Source organism: Procambarus clarkii, chromosome 86 (genome assembly GCF_040958095.1).
Source record: "Procambarus clarkii isolate CNS0578487 chromosome 86, FALCON_Pclarkii_2.0, whole genome shotgun sequence".
Taxonomy (NCBI): domain Eukaryota; kingdom Metazoa; phylum Arthropoda; class Malacostraca; order Decapoda; family Cambaridae; genus Procambarus; species Procambarus clarkii.
In genome coordinates, this window is record NC_091235.1 from 7,808,526 (window position 1) to 7,830,422 (window position 21,897).

General features: G+C 45.2%; 1 protein-coding gene across 1 annotated transcript in view; it reads left to right on the forward strand.

The window, feature by feature from the left end:
- LOC138358833 (SEC14 domain and spectrin repeat-containing protein 1-B) overlaps nucleotides 1–12,964 on the forward strand; it is a gene marked incomplete at its 3' end in the record, with an annotated part of 103,471 nt that extends 90,507 nt beyond the window's left edge. The window contains 7 exon segments of the mRNA XM_069317071.1: nucleotides 1,686–1,835; nucleotides 4,063–4,208; nucleotides 4,713–4,903; nucleotides 6,113–6,354; nucleotides 9,845–9,955; nucleotides 11,542–11,748; nucleotides 12,774–12,964. Of these exon segments, the coding sequence (XP_069173172.1) occupies nucleotides 1,686–1,835; nucleotides 4,063–4,208; nucleotides 4,713–4,903; nucleotides 6,113–6,354; nucleotides 9,845–9,955; nucleotides 11,542–11,748; nucleotides 12,774–12,964 (1,238 nt within the window).
- Between the last annotated feature and the right edge of the window lie 8,933 nt (nucleotides 12,965–21,897).

Consider the following 21,897-nt stretch of genomic DNA (forward strand, 5'->3'; position numbering starts at 1 on the left):
CTAGCATTATCAAATAATAAAATAAAGTTTGTTATTACACACAAGGCATTAGAAGAATTGTGGAAAATACTGCAACACTGAACACAAACATTTAAATGCTAAATACTTAAGTTTGAGATAAAATTTTAACAATTTATTTATGGTGTCCCTTAAATGCCATAGGAGAAAACGCAAAATGATGGGGTAGCTATTTTATCTTAATTTCAGACGCTGCTATAATTCATATACTTTATTCTGATATGTCAATATCAGAATTTTATTAATACGAAAGTAATTACCCATTCATAAGCTGCATCACCGGGGAGGGGATGGGGAGGTCAATGGTCATATATAATGGCCAATGGTCATGTATATCTGTTGACCATTATATACATAAACGCTAGAAATATAGGAGCGAACCAAAACATTGGTAAATTGCATAGATGATACTGAACGTGTGTGGGTTAATATACTTGTACGAACACCCAACAATGCTGCAGGAAGATCTAAATTGACATTAATTTGAAAAAAAAGAACTTTGCAGGTGGAGATCTAAGCATAGAAACTCAAAGCAGAAGTGCGGTTATCGGCAAAACTTAAATATAAAGTTTCAAAATCCAGTCGTGAAAAATAATCTGTAATCAAGAAACACTGCAAACATTTCCGGAATAATACTATTAGGAAACTGGGACTTGTATGTGAAGGTTTTTATAATAGAAAGTGTTTATACACTGAGAGGTGTACCCAGCTTCTCGGTGTATATAGTATACACTGATTCTTTACTGAAGTTCAGAACTTCAGTATTCTTGCTGGCTGCTCAGTAAACACTGGCCTTAACCCTCCAAAGGGATAATGTAGTATAATGTTGATTACCGTATAGAAAAATGGGAAAATTATCTTTAAAGTATACAGAAAGGATTGACTAAGTTAATCCGGACTTTATTAATATTTTTATGAAGTGTGGCGGAGAAAATTAAATTTACAATGTTTAGAAAGGTGTTTTGGAGTGCATAGATTAGAGAAAGTTTATAATAAGGGAGATACAAATAGAATACTATAAGTATCACTCGAAGATGAAACTCGAACCAATAGATTCATGTTGAATAAGTTTGTATTTGGAAAAAAAATAGGTTGAACATTGGCTCGAAAATAGTGTTGCAGATACACGGAACACATTACCAAGGGGACAGTAAGCCACAATAGCGTGACTGAAAATTACATAAGTCAATAATTTTCCAGGATGGACCGAAACGTCGGTCCATCCTGTGTTCACAGTGTGGGGTTGGGAGTCTTAAGTTATCATGCAACATCGTAGAAATAAATTCACTGCAAAAGTTACGAGCAGGGCTGTACACTCACATGGAGGTTGTTGAATATAAATGGATGCGGCCTCGTATGGGTCGGTATATGCTTACTGTATAGGCCAATATATACGCCTGCTATAGGTCGGTATATACGCCTCGTATAGGTCGGTATATACCTTCACTCTAATGGTATTTCACTTCAAGGGGCAGCTGTTATTCATCCCAGCGTCCATTATCAGACCACAAGAATATAGAAAACGAGGTCTGTTGGCCCGTACGAGGCAGCTCCGTATATCAACCAAAATTATTTATATTTCCTAATTATGAGACTATCCAGAGGTGTGGTAAGTAATCAAAGCTTCCTGCCTATTGGTCCTCCTGACGGGAATGGTTTGCTTGCAGGTGCGGGAGCTGGAGGACGCTATGAACGACATCGGGCAGTGGCTGGTGTCGGCGGGCCAGACGCTCCTGGCCGAGACCAGCATCGGCACCATCACCGCACAGGCCGAGGCTCTCCTCAGGGAGCACGAGGCCATAGAGCTCAAGTGCAGGGTAACTAGTCCTGTGTGTGTGTGTGTGTGTGTGTGTGTGTGTGTGTGTGTGTGTGTGTGTGTGTGTGTGTGTGTGTGTGTGTGTGTGTGTGTGTGTGTGCGCGCGCGCGCGCGCGTGTAATTACCTAAGTGTAGTTACAGGATGAGAGCTATGCTCGGGGTGTCCCGTCTTACCAGTACTCTTGTCATGTAACGCTTTGAAACTACTGACGGTTTTGGCCTCCGCCATCTTGCTTGTTCCAACCGTCTACCACTATGTTTGGGAAAGAGAACTTTCTAATAATTTGTTTATGCATCTTTGCTTGAATCTTCTCTCACTTCTTTCAAACCCTTAGACAGCGGCTACGGAGAAATGGTCATACCCGCATATGCACAAAATAATTTGTTTTTCATTATACAATTATTAATTTGTATGCAGAATATAAACAAAAACACGAAAATAAGTGAATATTTATAGTTTCCCTCGTGGAGGCGATTAAACGATTGATGTCCAAAGAGCTTAGAAAAGTCGGAGGGAGGAAGAAGGATGTGGAGTTGAAATTCTGGAAGAGGCTGGAGTTTGGGAACGAGGAGGATGGAAAGTTCGGTGGCCTGTCCACCATGTAACAAGTTATACTCTTGTTTGCCAGCCAAAGAGTATATGCCACCCCACCTTGGGTTGGCATAAGGTACGAATCGACCAAACCCCCCACACTAGAAAGTGAAGGGACGATGACGTTCCGGTCCGTCCCGGACCATTCTCAAGTCGATTGTGAGAATCGACATGATTCACAATCGACGTGACAATGGTCCAGGACGGACCGAAACGTCGTCGTCCCTTCACTTTCTAGTGTGTGGTTTAGTCAACATATTTCAGCCACGTTATTGTGACTCCTCGTCTGCTTAAGGTACGAGTCATTTGATGTGGAGTTTGATGTGATGTGAAGGTACATCACATGAAGTTTGATATGAAGGTACTGCCCGAAACGCTGCGCGTACTAGTGGCTTTACAAGATTGTAAATACTGTACTATTCAATATTCTCACAAACCCAATGTCCCTTCTTGTATATATATAAATAAATAAATAAATAAATAAATAAATTTTGTTTGGTTTGTGTGTGTGTGTGTGTGTGGAGGGGGGGGGGTGGAGGCGCTCTGTAAGTCCCCGCCTGGCATTAGTCAACTCCTGGTGCTCGACTTTGCCGACTCTTTCTGATTTATTCTCTCATGTTTCACCGATTATTTCATCACTTGGTTTTTCTCCCTTTACATTCACAGCGATTTTATATCCATATTTGCATCATACATGTAAAACCCAGACAATTATTGTTTAAATCTTCATCTGATAACCACATTACCCTGTGAATCTATAAGTGGCGATAACCGCTGTCTAAGGGTTTTGCAGTTGTCAAGCTTTCCTCTGCGAATTTTGTCGACTCCTGTTATTATTTTGTATGTTGTGAGCATATGTCCTCTTTTTCGTCTGCCTTTCAACTGTGGCAAGTTTAACACTTCTCGCCTCTTTTTGCAGCAATTGTTTTTCAGTTTAAGAAGCCATTTAGTAGCAGGTCTTTGCACCTTTCCCAGTTTGTTGATGTGCTGCTTCATACACGGGCGCCATCTGCAACATATTCCAATTTTGGTCTCGCAAAAGTTTGAAATTATAAAGCGTATAACAAAGTTATACCTCACACAATGTTCTTTCTTTGGTCCTCTCGTGACAGAGTTCTCTCCAGAATCATCCTTAGATATCTTTCTTTTTCAGAGATCTTGAAAGCCTTTCCGCATAATTTATAGGTTGTGTGCGGCCTATTTTTAAGTGTGTGTAGACCTATTTTGTAAACGCTTTAGTTTACAAAATGTTGTTGTTTAAGATTGCTACTTGGAACAAAAAGTTCCAAGTAGCACGGGCTATGGTGAGCCCGTAGTGGACTTTCCTGGCACAAGAGCGGGGCTGTAACTGTTGAATCTTTACAAGATGTTGTTTTAGATTTAGCTACTCAGAACGAAGTGTCCATGTAGCACGGGCTATGGTGAGCCCGTAAGTTTACATTGATTGATTGATGAAGATTAAGCCACCCAAAAGGTGGCACGGGCATGAATAGCCCGTAAGTGGTGGCCCTTTTGAGCCATCACCAGTATCAAGAGCTGATACTGGAGATCTGTGGAGGTGCGACTGCACCCTGCGTGACGGGAGATGTCTCCCGTGGTAAGTTTACAAGAGTATAACTTGTTATATATCCCTCAGGAGACGTACGGACGGTGGGCTGGCCTGAGGTACAAGGTAGACGATGCCCTTGACCGAGGCGACGGTGACCTGCGCTCCCTGGCTGACCACCGCACCACCACCACCGACCTCCGCTCCCTCAAGGACTACACCGACACCCTCGTCAGGCAGGTCTTCTCCATCACCCTCTCCATTAACAATTTTCTCTTCACCTTTGTCAAGATTCCCGTTTTGTGGGAATTTAAGAATATATAATATTTCATTATAACTCTAGTAGGTCTTAATCTTTTCAAATCAGTTCCATGATTGCCAAGATATCGGCACCAGAGTGACATGTTTGATTAGAATTGGGGGGTAAGGGAGGGAATTATCAAGGGAAAGCGCCAAGCCATTACGACTATATAGCACTTGGAAGGGGTCAGGATAACGATTTGGAACCATCAATATATATATATGTCTGTCTTTATTCACAAAATTTATGCTTTACCTTTTCACGTTCTCTCAGGGCCAAAGTGATTTATACCACATTGTGAAGTTTTAATATCTACTTTAACATATAAATATTTGATAATGTATATTTCATTAATATAGCAGTTGTCAAATGGACGATTCGCTCACTATTATCCGCGGAGTGGCGTTATTTGACGCAGTCTCCTCAATGTGTCGTGCAGGACGTTTGCGTCGCGGCTGGACAGACGTCGCACCCTGATCCTGGCGTCGGTGAGGTTCCACCGCATCGCTCAGCAGATGTGCGAGCGGTGCAGTGTGCTCCTGCAGGCCCACCGCTGGCTCCCCCACACCCAGCATGTTGACACGCTCAAGAAGACGCTCAGGGAACTCACCGCTCGCAAGGAGGCCATTGGTGATTGTTTACTTCCTTGTGTTATGCAACCCATCACCCCCCCCCCCCCTCTACATCGGTACACAATGATCACTTGTAGTGGGGGGGGATCAAATTTACCTGAGGGGCCACTATCTCTAGATTTTATCGAGCAGGGGACAGATTCATGACAGTTACGCAAGTTACTTACGAACATGTACATCTTACCTCAATCTTTGACGGCTTTGGTTACATTTATTAAACATTGAACAAGCATGAAAACTTCCCAATCAATTGTTGTTATTGTTATAAACAGCCTCCTGGTGCTTCGGAGCTCATTAACTGTTTAATAATTGTAAACAAAGCCGCCAAAGATTGAGCAAAGATGTGCAGGTTCCAAAGATGGAAAAAATCCATCTTTCCAAATCCAAAGATGGATTTTTCCAAATCCATCTTTGGATTTGGAAAATCCACATCCAAATCCAAAGATGTGGATTTTAATATTCTGCAGTGTTTTGGCATTTACGGCTTCGGCGGGAAGGCGGTTCCATGGGTTTATAGCTACTTTATGGGGTGAAAAAGCAACTGTTTTCTGTCCTGCATTGTGGCATGTTGAGCTTGAAAGCGTTGTTCTTTGGTCGTGTTGCATCTGACCTTTTGAAGAAATGGTCTGGATCAGTATATACCAAACTGTTCAGTATTTGAAGTTTTGTTGAGATCAGTCCTTTTCTGATCAGTGCCTCGGCATTTGATCTACTAAAATAACTTTATTTCCAGTTGTGAGTTTTAAAGTGTGGACTGCACCAAAATTACAATAAATTTTCTCATTGTATTAAATGAAACTCGAAAAAAACATTTCTCTTGTGTTTCTATAACATTGTATTTTCTATGCAGTACAGAGATTAAGATCTCGGCAGCACAGTTATATATATGAAGTTATGATGTGCATTCAGTAAAATATATATCAGGCGATGAGTCACAATAACGTGGCTGAAGTATGTTGACCAGACCACACACTAGAAGTTGAAGGGACGACGACGTTTCGGTCCGTCCTGGACCATTCTCAAGTCGATTCGACTTGAGAATGGTCCAGGACGGACCGAAACGTCGTCGTTCCTTCAACTTCTAGTGTGTGGTCTGGTCAACAAATATATATCAGTATTGGGAAGGGGGAGGGGGACTAATGATACTATATAATCCTTACAGTACATATTTATTCTTCATACAATAAATGCATCTTGTACGTGTTAGATTACCTGGCGTCCGAAGGCACGCGGGCGGGAGAAAAGCTTCTAGATCTCCTGACGGTCGGGGTGAAGGATCTGTGTGGGCGGGACGTCACGCCCGACTACACGGCTGAGCTCAATCACGTGCACGCCCTCCTCACAGCCCAGCACGAGCACTATGCACGTGCAGCACGCCAGGCTGACCTGCACAAATTGCGGCTGCAACAGAACATCCAGCTGCTCACCTGCCAGCGAGACGTGAAGCAGGTGATGTGAGAGTGAGAGAGTGTGTGTGTCACTCTCTCAGAGTGTGTGTGTCACTCTCTCAGAGTGTGTGTGTGTCACTCTCTCAGAGTGTGTGTGTCACTCTCTCAGAGTGTGTGTGTCACTCTCTCAGAGTGTGTGTGTCACTCTCTCAGAGTGTGTGTGTGTCACTCTCTCAGAGTGTGTGTGTCACTCTCTCAGAGTGTGTGTGTCACTCTCTCAGAGTGTGTGTGTGTCACTCTCTCAGAGTGTGTGTGTGTCACTCTCTCAGAGTGTGTGTGTGTCACTCTCTCAGAGTGTGTGTGTCACTCTCTCAGAGTGTGTGTGTGTCACTCTCTCAGAGTGTGTGTGTGTCACTCTCTCAGAGTGTGTGTGTGTCACTCTCTCAGAGTGTGTGTGTGTCACTCTCTCAGAGTGTGTGTGTGTCACTCTCTCAGAGTGTGTGTGTCACTCTCTCAGAGTGTGTGTGTCACTCTCTCAGAGTGTGTGTGTCACTCTCTCAGTGTGTGTGTGTCACTCTCTCAGTGTGTGTGTGTCACTCTCTCAGAGTGTGTGTGTCACTCTCTCAGAGTGTGTGTGTCACTCTCTCAGAGTGTGTGTGTCACTCTCTCAGAGTGTGTGTGTGTCACTCTCTGAGTGTGTGTGTGTCACTCTCTCAGAGTGTGTGTGTGTCACTCTCTCAGAGTGTGTGTGTGTCACTCTCTCAGAGTGTGTGTGTGTCACTCTCTCAGAGTGTGTGTGTGTCACTCTCTCAGAGTGTGTGTGTGTCACTCTCTCAGAGTGTGTGTGTGTCACTCTCTCAGAGTGTGTGTGTGTCACTCTCTCAGAGTGTGTGTGTGTCACTCTCTCAGAGTGTGTGTGTGTCACTCTCTCAGAGTGTGTGTGTGTCACTCTCTCAGAGTGTGTGTGTGTCACTCTCTCAGAGTGTGTGTGTGTCACTCTCTCAGAGTGTGTGTGTGTCACTCTCTCAGAGTGTGTGTGTGTCACTCTCTCAGAGTGTGTGTGTGTCACTCTCTCAGAGTGTGTGTGTGTCACTCTCTCAGAGTGTGTGTGTGTCACTCTCTCAGAGTGTGTGTGTGTCACTCTCTCAGAGTGTGTGTGTGTCACTCTCTCAGAGTGTGTGTGTGTCACTCTCTCAGAGTGTGTGTGTGTCACTCTCTCAGAGTGTGTGTGTGTCACTCTCTCAGAGTGTGTGTGTGTCACTCTCTCAGAGTGTGTGTGTGTCACTCTCTCAGAGTGTGTGTGTGTCACTCTCTCAGAGTGTGTGTGTGTCACTCTCTCAGAGTGTGTGTGTGTCACTCTCTCAGAGTGTGTGTGTGTCACTCTCTCAGAGTGTGTGTGTGTCACTCTCTCAGAGTGTGTGTGTGTCACTCTCTCAGAGTGTGTGTGTGTCACTCTCCAACCCGTTCTCGCAAATTTAATAAGTCAATATTGACTTATTAAATATGTGCATAGGTGACATACTTAACATAATAGATACCCATAAAAGATTCATAGAAAACACCAACCTTACCTAACCTACTTAGTATGTTAACATAAGCATCTTATTGCTTCGTAATTACAATTATTACCTAACCTATAATAGGTATAGGTTAAGTAATAATTGTAATTACGAAGCAATAAGATGCTTATCTTAAGATACTAACAAGGTTAGGTAAGGTCGGTGTTTTCTATGAATCTTTTTAAGGGTATCTATTATGTTTAGTATATCACCTATGCACGTAGTTAATAAGTCAATATTGACTTTACGAATTTGCGAGAACGGGTTGCACTCTCTCAGAGTGTGTGTGTGTCACTCTCTCAGAGTGTGTGTGTGTCACTCTCTCAGAGTGTGTGTGTGTCACTCTCTCAGAGTGTGTGTGTGTCACTCTCTCAGAGTGTGTGTGTGTCACTCTCTCAGAGTGTGTGTGTCACTCTCTCAGAGTGTGTGTGTCACTCTCTCAGAGTGTGTGTGTGTCACTCTCTCAGAGTGTGTGTGTGTCACTCTCTCAGAGTGTGTGTGTGTCACTCTCTCAGAGTGTGTGTGTGTCACTCTCTCAGAGTGTGTGTGTGTCACTCTCTCAGAGTGTGTGTGTGTCACTCTCTCAGAGTGTGTGTGTCACTCTCTCAGAGTGTGTGTGTCACTCTCTCAGAGTGTGTGTGTCACTCTCTCTGAGTGAGTGTCTCACTCTCTCTGAGTGAGTGTGTCACTCTCTCTGAGTGAGTGTCTCACTCTCTCTGAGTGAGTGTGTCACTCTCTCTGAGTGAGTGTCTCACTCTCTCTGAGTGAGTGTGTCACTCTCTCTGAGTGAGTGTCTCACTCTCTCTGAGTGAGTGTCTCACTCTCTCTGAGTGAGTGTCTCACTCTCTCTGAGTGAGTGTCTCACTCTCTCTGAGTGAGTGTCTCACTCTCTCTGAGTGAGTGTCTCACTCTCTCTGAGTGAGTGTCTCACTCTCTCTGAGTGAGTGTCTCACTCTCTCTGAGTGAGTGTCTCACTCTCTCTGAGTGAGTGTCTCACTCTCTCTGAGTGAGTGTCTCACTCTCTCTGAGTGAGTGTCTCACTCTCTCTGAGTGAGTGTCTCACTCTCTCTGAGTGAGTGAGTGAGTGTGTCTGTCTGTCCAGAGACAGAGTGAGACTAAGACTCCTCTCATCCTGGTACATGCTAAAGCAACCAGTGTGTGGTGTGCATACTCTTACTAGACTCTAATACAGTATACTGCATTAAAATCTCTTCTCACCCTCTTGAACAGTTATTTTATGACTGTAGGCAAACGGAAAGTTTTGGTTGTAGAAAGAGGAAGGGATTGTTATATGTGATATTGTATTAGTGTGTATATGTAGAAGCCTTAGAAGTAGTTGATTATTTTTAATAATTTGATTGATGAAAGAGGAATCTGTGTAAACAAAGTTGAAAGTAAGTGATTCAGAGAAGAAAAGTAGCTAGAACAATGTTAAATGCCTTGAACAATGCCTTGGTGTTAGAGAACAAGTAAGAGATGCAGCCAAGGGAAGTAGAAATTGGGTGATCTTGGGAAAATAGGTAAAGTAAGGAATAGAGCAGACGAAAAATGGGGAGTGTAAAAGTCGGTAAACTGCAATATTGAAGAGTGTGTATTGAGATGGATTGGTTATATTGAACGACTGGTTGACGATAAACTGGTTAAGTATATTGGAATATATTGTAATGAATGTGAGGGTAGAAATAGATGGAAGCAAGAAAGTAGGGATTGACAGCACTTGTAACTTGTATTATCTTCCAGCATCAGCAATATACTGCTAATTAATATTTGCCAAAAAGACAACGAACCTATCAAAAAGCTACAGGAATACTTTACTCTTGTTATCAACGACAAAGAATGACCAACAAAATACTAATTTGGTCATACAGAATGAATTTGGACATACAGAATACAGCTATCAGCTGTGTAACATACCTTTCGTAATATTTTGAATATTATTCTTATTATTAAACTGTAAGAATTGTGTATTTATGGTGCCTCTCACCGTCTTAGGCTCACAAGTGGTTGAAGGCATTGCTTGAGGCGCTGGTGAAGGTTCACGCTCACGTGGGCCGTTCCTCAGAGGAGATCCGCAGACTCAAGACGGAGCATCAACAGTTCCAGGCAAGTTGTTAATATTTTTGGTAAGTTGGACCACTGCTTTGTTCTCCGGTTGTTACCAACCTCTGATGACAAGGAAAGTGTTAAGGGGAAATTTACCGTCTTTGAAGATGGTGAGGATGAAGCAGCAAGCCTCTAAATCCTGTGTTGGTGCTAAGGAGGATGGGATAAACCACTGGTAATCTTTGGTTACGTTACAAGGGAAGCTCGGAGCCACTACTGTTTCTGTAATTAGTGATGTCCTGCACTCTCCTGTGGCGGTAACAAAAATGACTAAATTACTGACTTTTTGGTGGTTCTAAAGATTCTGAGGAACCATTTTTGCTCGAGAGTGATGGTTTCCATTAATAATATTTGTTATGAAGCCACTAACCAGGTGCAAAGTGTTGACTTTAATTATTTTAAATAAAGATGCTGCATGCTGTCTTGAAGATTTTTCATCTGACTGATGATCTGCATTAAGTACTGATGTACCTTGAGGTAGCTTCGTGTCGTACATCCCTAGCACAGATGCCGTAGGCGAGATATGGATAGAAGAGTGAATAACACTGTTGTTAAGTCCCAGGAAGGCCAAGGAATTTCCCTTCAAATAATGTCATTTTCAACGTTTAAGGCCGAGTTTGTTAGTAGTGAGCCACATGTGAATGTTGTTGAAGTCTGTATTCATTGTATTTGTTAGGATAACTGTTATTATTTAAGAAAATGAAGGTTGTGTTGACAGCAAAAAGTATTGGCTTAAGGTGCCGGGTGGCACTTGGTAGATCTTTGATGTAAATGAGAAAGAGGAGTCTGAGCAAGTATAATATTCTGTGAAGGGGGCAATATTAATTGACATTGTGGGTGGAGAGGGAGAAGTAGCATTGTTTGCAGAAACAACCTGGTGTCTGTCGCTGGGGTAAGACCGGATGTATTTAAGGGAGTTGTAGTGATTTGTGAGAGAGTAGCGGTAGTGTGGCCGGTGGTGGAAGACTTGAGGCTTTGTTATAAATAAGGGCAGGTATTTCACGGTGGTTACCTGGTTTATCCTCCAGTTTTATCTTGGTCTCGTGAGGAGGATGCTGTAGATGGAGGATGCTGTAAGACGGTGATTCCTTGGTCACCGTTTTATAGAATGAATATAATTTGTATTGAAAGTCAGAGATGGATGGTCAAGTTTACATTCTGTTAGAAAGGTGTAGATTTTGGACGAACTTGATTTTAATATAGAAATGAAAGGTATTTGAACTTGGATGTAGAAATAAATTGGATGTAAATAGGAAGCTATAAATACTTGATCCCAAAATAAAGGATTCAAATTGGATAAATTACAAATTTGAAAAAGAAACTGGTAAACAGTGGTTTGGAAATATTTGCAGTTCTGTGAAAAGAGTTACCAAGTAACGCGATGTAGAAGGAAACTAGGTGAAACGTTTCAAGCATTGGTTAGTCACAAGTGGTAGATTTTGGTAATATATACGTGCCTCGCATGGGTCAGTAGTTTCCTCAGGTTCGTTTTTGTCTTATGAAACGACACACGCTGAAACACACAGGGAAGATACAAGAATAGAACAGCTGCATCATTTTGCTTTTGACACGAACTCGCTCCTCAGGAAACTGCAGCAGGCACGTTCGAATACGGGTACGAGTCTGCGAGGGCGGCCCTGCTGGTGGAGAAATCTGCAGGAGGGAATGTCTTGTCAGAGAGCCGCGCCATGGTGGGCGACCTCGAGGACGTCTGGAAGATGTTTGTCCAGGGTTCTCAGGAGCAGCTGACCAGGCTAAGGGTGGCCGGGGTCTTCTTTAGAACAATGGAACAGGTTAGCCTACTCTCACACACACACACACACTCTGTCTCTGTCTCTGTTTCTCTGTCTCTTTGTCTCTCTTTGTCTCTCTCTCTCATTCTCTCATTCTCTCTCTCTCATTCTCTCTCTCTCATTCTCTCTCTCTCATTCTCTCTCTCTCATTCTCTCTCTCTCATTCTCTCTCTCTCATTCTCTCTCTCTCATTCTCTCATTCTCTCTCTCTCATTCTCTCATTCTCTCTCATTCTCTCTCATTCTCTCTCATTCTCTCTCATTCTCTCTCATTCTCTCTCATTCTCTCTCATTCTCTCTCATTCTCTCTCATTCTCTCTCATTCTCTCTCATTCTCTCTCATTCTCTCTCATTCTCTCTCATTCTCTCTCATTCTCTCTCATTCTCTCTCATTCTCTCTCATTCTCTCTCATTCTCTCTCATTCTCTCTCATTCTCTCTCATTCTCTCTCATTCTCTCTCATTCTCTCTCATTCTCTCTCATTCTCTCTCATTCTCTCTCATTCTCTCTCATTCTCTCTCTATCTCTCTCTTTCTCTCTCTATCTCTCTCTTTCTCTCTCTTTCTCTCTTTCTCTCTTTCTCTCTCATTCTCTCTCTCTCTCAACTGAAATTTCTATGACGAAACTTGCCTCGTGTGTTCACAAGTGTTACCTGATGATACTATAGAGGATACAAAATATTGTGAAAAATAAAATATTGAGAGATTCATTTATGATGGACATATTTGTATCAAATAAGCACAGGAAAGGTACTAATAATAATGATATTCTTTTGTAGACTTAAAAATATTTACTTTTTTCCTTACCTTGGCTGATTTAAAAAAAAAACTTACCTAGGTACTTTGTCCCATGAATACGGTCTGCCAAATGATATGCTAATTGAATTGCATCTAATCATGGGTGCAAATGGCTAGTATAACTTTGCTAAAATCATTCCTAAGATTCGAACCTGTCTTCTTGCTGTTAATGGTAGCCATTGCATCAAAGCATCTTTAAGTGTTATTTAATATTTGTGACTTCTTGCAGCACCTAGAGCGGCTTGACGGCCTGTGTGCGGGGGTGGTGGAGAAGATGGGTGGCTGCTGCTTGACAGCTGATCCAGAGGCCCGCAATCTGTTTACTTCCAGGGATCGTCTACTTCGTGAGATCGGCAGGAACGTCCGCCTTGGCAAGCTTCTCAAGGAACGCTTGTCGGACCCCCTAGTCCCAAATTTCAGGTAGGTGGTTGTTTTTAGATATAGCACTCGGAACGAAATGTCCATATAGCACGGGCTATAGTGAGCTATAAAGGTGGGGGGTTTTGGGAAGAGTCTTTATAATACAAAAGAAGCAGGGATGTGTACCGTGGGATTGGGGGAATGTACCTGTGCTAATTGTTTAACGATCTTGCGGATCAATGAGTGGATAGATAGCCGGGTCCAGCAGCCTGGTTGACCATGGGAGACATCTCCCGTCACGCAGGGTGCAGTCGCACCTCCACAGATCTCCAGTGTCATCTATTGATACTGGTAATGGCTCAAAAGGGCAACCACTTACGGGCTATTCATGCCCGTGCCACCTTTTGGGTGGCTTAATCTTCATAAATCAATCGAGAGAGTCACCTCAGTCTCCAGTATGCGTGAGGCTTGATGGGTTGGCGTCCCATGTTCGCGGACAGGAAACTTGTTACTTTCCGCGTAACTTAGTAATTACTAGATTACTAGACCAACAATTCGCCTTCCACAGGGTACAATCCCACAGCAGTTGCCCAACTCCCAGGGACCCGTTATTGTAACCTCTTCCAAAACCAAATAATTGTCTCTAGAGCTTCTATAGACGAAATATACAAAATGCGAACTCTTGTAAAAAGTATACATTGTGTACTATTAGAAGGAAAACTTAAGACAACCTGGCCATCAACTTAGCCTAACCTCTCCTCCTCCTTTACTCCTCTGCCGCGGAGAAAAGGACACCCGCTGGGAGACATCTTAGTTCGTGTTCGCTTCTCAAAAACTGGGCACAAGGAGCTATAGGCTTAGGTGGGAGACCTAGGCGGTTAAAAAAAAAGATTTCCAGCCGGGGCAGGTTGAGAGGAAGTGAAATAACTGAAGTGTAATGTCATAGCCCCAACTCCACCACCCCCATCAACTACCACAACCACCACCATTACCACCCCACCTCTACCACCACAACTACCACCCCACCTCTACCACCACAACTACCACCCCACCTCTACCACCACAACTACAACAAACATGGCTTCAAGCGACACCAGCAACCTCTTAGCATATCTAAATATACCTGCCTATATATACACCGTATATCTAACTGCAGACGTCTTGGCATTGGCTGCGTTTAGCTGAAACGTTCATTATATATATATAACTCGGTACATACTTACGCATATATGAAACAGATTTTGTAATACCCATCAGGTATACGACTGCGTACATGCAGTCGTATACCTGATGGGTATTACAGGTACATCCACAGGGGCGATGGGGGGGGGGGGGGGGGAACCCACAGAGCGTATAACAAACAGTGAAGTCGTCAGGAGAGAATTGAAGTGTACCTATTGGGCACGTTCTTCATCAGTCGCTGCCTGGTACTTCATGTTAGACGAGGTTACGTGAGGAGAAGCCTGAGAGAAGGCAGGAACGGGTGGATAAATGATTGAACGAATGGATGGGGTGTGTGAATGAAAGGATGAATGAATGAATAATGAATGGATGCATGAATGGATGAACTGGATGGAATAAATGTGAAACAATAATTGAATGAAACTATGAATGACATACGGATGAAACTATGGCTGACATTCCCATAGAGATGCACGAGGTTGACAAGCAGGTGTACTTAGAGCTTTACAATCTCTTTATTAACTCCTAAGAGTTCTGGCCACATCTTCATAATGCATCTAAAGTCCGCCAGTGCGGGCGCAGGGTCCTGTTTTTTTTATTGTTGCCGTCGGAGACGGCTAGTTTATTGTGCACCCCATACCCATCCTGTGAGCGGTAGCGCAAAAAGTATTCCAGAGGGCACAAAAGTATGACTAACCATCCTGTGTAATAATTTTTTTTTAATTATTGCGGGAAAGCGACAAGCCATTACGACTATATAGCACTTGGAAGGGGTCAGGATAATGATTTGGGATGGGACGGGGGGGGGGGAAAGGAATGGTGCCCAAGCACTAGGACAGTCGGGGATTGAACGCCGACCCGCACGAAGCGAAACCGTCGCTCTACCGTCCAGTCAAAGTGGCTGGGTGTGATAAGGGTTGTTTTAGCATTAAATTGCTAGTTTTTGACACTATGTAACCCTTCACAGAGTCTAAGATTAGCTGCATAAACGCAGATGTTACCTAAGTATATTAATAACATAAGAGAATTAGATTTTAAGATCTGCTCTTAAAGCAGATTAGAAGTTCCGTGAGATAGCAAGAACAAAATAACAAACTTGGATAACTTGCACAAAATAAGGGTTTTATGATCTCTCTCATATGGATATCCTCTGGCACTAATACAGTATAACGGATAATTATGAAAACTGCAGCTAAATTAGTATGTAATAAAGATAACATTGAACTAGACATACGTTATCCATCTCTGCCGTCAAAATTATATTGTTCCAAATACTCGGCTCTAATAGGAAGCAAATCAATAGCTGAAAGGCCGGAAAGCTCCAGTATCAATTGTTATTTATTTTAGAACCGATACTTACATATGAGAGTAGGATAATTCGTAGAGCAGACAGTGCGACACGGTAATCCTCAGCACCAGCTTGCTGTGCCATCACCTGTGGTCTCTATGGTCTCCTGAGCACTCACGCTGCTGTGTCCATACTGCCAGCGAGATCACGGATCATATTCTCCAATGTTATATTATTGAATGTCCAGCTAACAGACCCCTTGAGAGATTTAGACTAATTGGTATGAGATTACTTGGAGGTTTCAACTTGCTTTGTTTCATCCAATTTCTCGTTCAGAAGATCCTCGTATTATGCAGCTATGCCGTGCGTGTTGGTGGGGAGGATAGAGGCATAGAATGGTGATTTTCAAGAGAAAACTAGACTGTTTTCTCCAAGGAGAACCGGACCAACCGGGCTGATTGGGTATGTGGGCCTGCGGGCCGCTCCAAGCAACAGCCTGGTGGATCAAACTCTCACAAGTCAAGCCTGGCCTCGGGCCGGGTTTGGGGAGTAGAACTCCAAGAACCCCATCAACCAGGTATCAACCAGTCGGGTGCAGGAGCTGGAGAGGAGGCGGTGTAGAGGCCGGCCTCCCTGTGTTATAGAAGGGTGGTACAGGGCTCGGAGGGTGCAGGTGCATCGGGTTCGGGGGGGGGGGGGGGGTGGCTCTTGTGTAGGGTGAGGGTGGGGGGGGGGGGGTGAACCTGCGCGGGGTGGTGCCAGAGTCAGGTAAGGGAGCATGACCCCGGGCATCAGAGGGCGGTGAGTGTTGGGTCCACCTTCTTGGCGACCAGTGGCACGCTCCCCCTCTTGGGATCTCTTGGGACCCCTCGGGACCTTTTTGGGACATTGGTGTACCATGTCCTCGCCTCGGCCGCTCTCAACCTAGTCAAGTGTTTAAGAAAGCCAAGCAGGCCCTAGAGGCCTAGCTCTAGCTGTATCCCATGTTCATACTCTCGTGCGGCCATTTGGAACTGTAATTCCAGAGGTGGTAGTTATCAGTTTGGTGTTAGGGCGAGCGGTGTGTGTGTGTGTGTTACACCTCCCGTGGTGATCTACGGTGGCAGTTGTTTCTGTACCACACACCATCATCATCTCCACTCCGTCTCTGCCTCCTCTTCACCGTCTCTGCCTCCTCTTCACCGTCTCTGCCTCCTCCTCACTGCGGTAAGTTCTCTGAACAACGGTCATGTCATGGGCTATATATTCTTGTCAAATATACCCTTTTTATCATGTGAAATTTAAGAACGTTAGTAAATAAAAATATATAGGAAGAAAGGATATTACAGAAGGCCTATTGACCTTAACGAGGCAGCTATAGCACCTCGAGCAAGTTGAGGAATGGCGTCTTGCATATTCTGAGAACAATGTCTGTGTAGTGGTAACTTCTGCAGGTAGTGTGCGGACTGGACCAGTAACACGACGGAGACTTGTGATTGGTTGTTTTGTGTTCAGAACACTCACAAAGTGTTCGAACAGCTTGCTTACCAGCTTAGGAATATTTATATATTTTTAAACTAAGCTTGGTTTTGTCCTTGGGTTGACACAGCGGCTCAGGTGTGGGCTATTCATGGAGTCGGGTATTAATGCTCCCACCTCACCCACCTGAAGCGTGAGGGTGGCTGCTGGGGGGTGAGCCTCACCCACCTGAAGCGTGAGGTGGCTGCTGGGGGGAGAGCCTCACCCACCTGAAGCGTGAGGTGGCTGCTGGGGGGTGAGCCTCACCCACCTGAAGCGTGAGGGTGGCTGCTGGGGGGAGAGCCTCACCCACCTGAAGCGTGAGGTGGCTGCTGGGGGGAGAGCCTCACCCACCTGAAGCGTGAGGTGGCTGCTGGGGGGTGAGCCTCACCCACCTGAGGCGTGAGGGTGACTGCTGGGGGGTGAGCCTCACCCACCTGAAGCGTGAGGTGGCTGCTGGGGGGTGAGCCTCGCCCACCTGAAGCGTGAGGTGGCTGCTGGGGGGTGAGCCTCACCCACCTGAGGCGTGAGGGTGACTGCTGGGGGGTGAGCCTCACCCACCTGAGGCGTGAAGTGGCTGCTGGGGGGGTGAGCCTCACCCACCTGAGGCGTGAGGTGGCTGCTGGGGGGTGAGCCTCACCCACCTGAAGCGTGAGGTGGCTGCTGGGGGTGAGCCTCACCCACCTGAAGCGTGAGGTGGCTGCTGGGGGGTGAGCCTCACCCACCTGAGGCGTGAAGTGGCTGCTGGGGGGGGGGGGTGAGCCTCATCCACCTGAGGCGTGAGGGTGACTGCTGGGGGGTGAGCCTCACCCACCTGAAGCGTGAGGTGGTTGCTGGGGGGTGAGCCTCACCCACCTGAAGCGTGAAGTGGCTGCTGGGGGGGGTGAGCCTCACCCACCTGAGGTGTGAGGGTGACTGCTGGGGGGTGAGCCTCACCCACCTGAGGCGTGAGGGTGACTGCTGGGGGGTGAGCCTCACCCACCTGAGGCGTGAGGGTGACTGCTGGGGGGTGAGCCTCACCCACCTGAGGCGTGAGGGTGACTGCTGGGGGGTGAGCCTCACCCACCTGAGGCGTGAGGTGGCTGCTGGGAGGTGAGCCTCACCTACCTGAGGCGTGAGGTGGCTGCTGGGAGGTGAGCCTCACCTACCTGAGGCGTGAGGTGGCTGCTGGGAGGTGAGCCTCACCCACCTGAGGCGTGAGCTAGGAAGACACCTGCACAAGTTGGTAATAAAAACACTTGAGAACACTGTCTTGGTTCTCCAAACGTGCCGCCGAGTCTTGAAGCTCTGGTCCTAGTCGTCGTGGCTGCCGTTCTTCAAACATTTACAACAAAGAATATTTATTTTGCCACGCCACCGGAGCAGTCCCCGTGGCACAGCGGTAACAGTCGCCCTGCGCTTCGCGAGCGATTTGGTCTGGGTTCGTTACCTGGCCGGGGAGGATTGACTAGGCGCCAATCTTTAATTGTACGCCTCGGTTCACCTGGTTGAACAGGTGAATGGGTACCATGTTGTTAAAATGATTTGGCGGGTCGTATTTTAGGGAAAATTAAGATTAAGGACCTGCCCAAAACGCTATGCGTGCTAGTGGCTTTACAAGAATGTAGTAACTCTCGTATATACTTATAATTAAAAAAAAATATATGTATATGAACAAATCCACAAGGGCCGTGACGAGGATTCGAACCTGCGTCCGGGAGCATCCCAGTCACTGCCTTAATCGACTAAGCTACGTGTAATGTACATCCATCTTTGCGGAGAAATTAAAGAATGCTGAACGCGTCTAAGGCTCAATTCAACTTTATTAGAGCAAGATAGTTTACTCTATCTCGCTCTGATGAAGGCGAATTGAGCCGAAAAAGCGTTCAGCATTTTCTAATTTTTCAAATGTGGTTTTCCCGCATACTTGGAGCCAGTGTTTCGTGATCATTATTGCCTCTATCTGACTATCTCGAGCGACGTTTACCGCCTCTATATCGCTGTGTGTTCTAGGTAAAGGTAAATTGTTTTTTAGAGATGTGTGCAAATATGTGGTGTATACCAGCACATCTTCCTGTTTAGATAGTATTTACAGTAATAATGTGGATCAGCATACATATATATTGACGTAATGGGCAACTAGAAAGGAGAAATTGGGACAATAGCATCTGGACAAATTGGGAAATGTTTTGCATGTGTTGTTAATACAACCTAGCCTAACATATTAGGTTACCAGAATTTCTGGTTGCAATTCATATACCATGTCGTAGCTCAGTCGATTAAGGCAGCGTCTGGGATACTCTTGGACGTAGGTTCGAATCCTCGTCACGGCTCTTGTGGCTTTGTTCACTAGCCTAACCTAAACATCTCGGGCCTAATGCTATCTAAAGCCTATGTGCTGTACTAGCTCTAGGAATACTAACATTTGGTGTTTAGCTTTATTCTTTTTGACTTATAATTCGGTACTATTCACTTTATATCTAATTTTCCATTACCTCAATATACATTCGATAGTCCACTTCGAAAAAGTATTGTCAACAGGAGGATGAGTTGCTATACGCCATCTATACGCAAGTTGGTCAATAGATGTTAATCTCTTGTTTAACAGTCTCTTAAGTCAATCTCTTGCTTGAGACGGTTACGTCCGTGCCAGCTACGTCCGGACACAAGTGACAGCATGAACAACATCAGGGATTGTTGACCAGACCACACACTATAAAGTGAAGGGACTACGACGTTTCGGTCCGTCCTGGACCATTCACAATCGACTTGAGAATGGTTCAGGACGGACCGAAACGTCGTCGTCCCTTCACTTTCTAGTGTGTGGTCTGGTCAATATATTTCAGCCACGTTATTGTGACTCCTCGTCTGCAACATTAGGGATTGTCTTCCTATTGGTGGGTGTTGGACATGATGCTATGGCGCTCTCACTCGCAGGACGAGTGATGCTGCTCAAGGCAGTAGCCTTACGGGGCAAGTTAGGTAAAACAAATTGTAAATATATTGGGTGTTCCGGCGCCGGAAGCCGAGAGACCCCCCCTCCCCCCCCCCCCCCAGTTGTCGCCAAGCGTCTCCAGGCCAAAATAACCGCGTCTCTAGAGCTCCATAGTACCGCGGCTCTAGAGCTCCATAGTACCCGGAACTGTGTCGGCTAATGCTTTTTTGCGCTACCGCTCACAGGATGAGTATGGGGTGCACAATAAACTAGCCGCCTCCGGCTACCTTGAGGTTACCTTGAGGTGCTTCCGGGGCTTAGCGTCCCCGCGGCCCGGTCGTCGACCAGGCCTCCTGGTTGCTGGACTGATCAACCAGGCTGTTGGACGCGGCTGCTCGCAGCCTGACGTATGAATCACAGCCTGGTTGATCAGGTATCCTTTGGAGGTGCTTATCCAGTTATCCACTTATCCAGTTATCCGGCAGCAACAATAAAAAAATCAATCCCTGCCCGCGTACGGTGAGGCTCGCTGGCCCAACCCATCTTCCAAAACGTATAGTATATTCTTACCAACAACTATTGCTCGAACGTACAAAACTGGACTGTTATCCTCCCCCCAAAAGTTCACTTTTTGTACTATTGGAATAGTCCAAATGTCACAATCAAAATGTGAACAGTATCTATACAAACTAACGTGTGCTAGGCCTCAATAAGAAATCCTAGGTTTGTACTACCTAGATACACTAGGTAGTGCAATTTGCCTTAGATACACTCTGTTGTCCAGACCACACACTAGAAGGTGAAGGGACGACGACGTTTCGGTCCGTCCTGGACCATTCTCAAGTCGATTCACTATCAACTTAGATACACTATCGTAGGCGTAAATATATACGCCATCTTCAGTGTATATATACGCTCTATACTCGGCCTAGGACACTTGTCTTCTCGTGCCCTTACAAAATGAGTGGTAAAAAACGTGCTTTGTTGGGTGGAACAGTTCATGTTCATGGGGGGAGTTGTTCCCTATCACTCCTGCTCTAAATTGTTGCACTGTTTGGGAACCTCGGGAAAATTGTTCCACTGAGAATCTCCGGGGAAATTGTTCCACTGAGAATCTCCGGGAAAATTGTTCCACTGAGAATCTCCGGGGAAATTGTTCCACTGCGTGAAGACCTCAGGGAGGGTAGGAAGGAAAATTATCAAGGAAAAGCGCCAAGCCATCACGACTATATAGCACTTGCATGGGATCAGGATAAGGATTTGGCATGGGTAACGGGGGGGGGGAAGGAATGGTGCCCAACCCCTTGGAAAACCTCAGGGGGGGAAATAGTTACACTTTGTGAAAATTTCAGGAAATTCTTTTATTTTACTCTTTGGGGAATTGTTTACAAGCTTGTTTGTAAACCTTGTCTTCCATTACATGCTGGTCCTTGTGTCATTGATCCACCACGTGGGGGACTATAGTGATAACTGATCCACCACGTGGGGGACTATAGTGATAACTGATCCACCACGTGGGGGACTATAGTGATAACTGATCCACCACGTGGGGGACTACTATAGTGATAATTGATCCACCACGTGGGGGACTACTATAGTGATAATTGATCCACCACCTGGGGGACTACTATAGTGATAATTGATCCACCACGTGGGGGACTACTATAGTGATAATTGATCCACCACGTGGAGACTACTATAGTGATAATTGATCCACCACGTGGGGACTACTATAGTGATAATTGATCCACCACGTGGGGGACTACTATAGTGATAATTGATCCACCACGTGGGGGACTATAGTGATAATTGATCCACCACGTGGGGACTACTATAGTGATAATTGATCCACCACGTGGGGACTACTATAGTGATAATTGATCCACCACGTGGGGGACTATAGTGATAATTGATCCACCACGTGGGGACTACTATAGTGATAATTGATCCACCACGTGGAGACTATAGTGATAATTGATCCACCACGTGGAGACTACTATAGTGATAATTGATCCACCACGTGGAGACTATAGTGATAATTGATCCACCACGTGGGGACTACTATAGTGATAATTGATCCACCACGTGGGGACTACTATAGTGATAATTGAT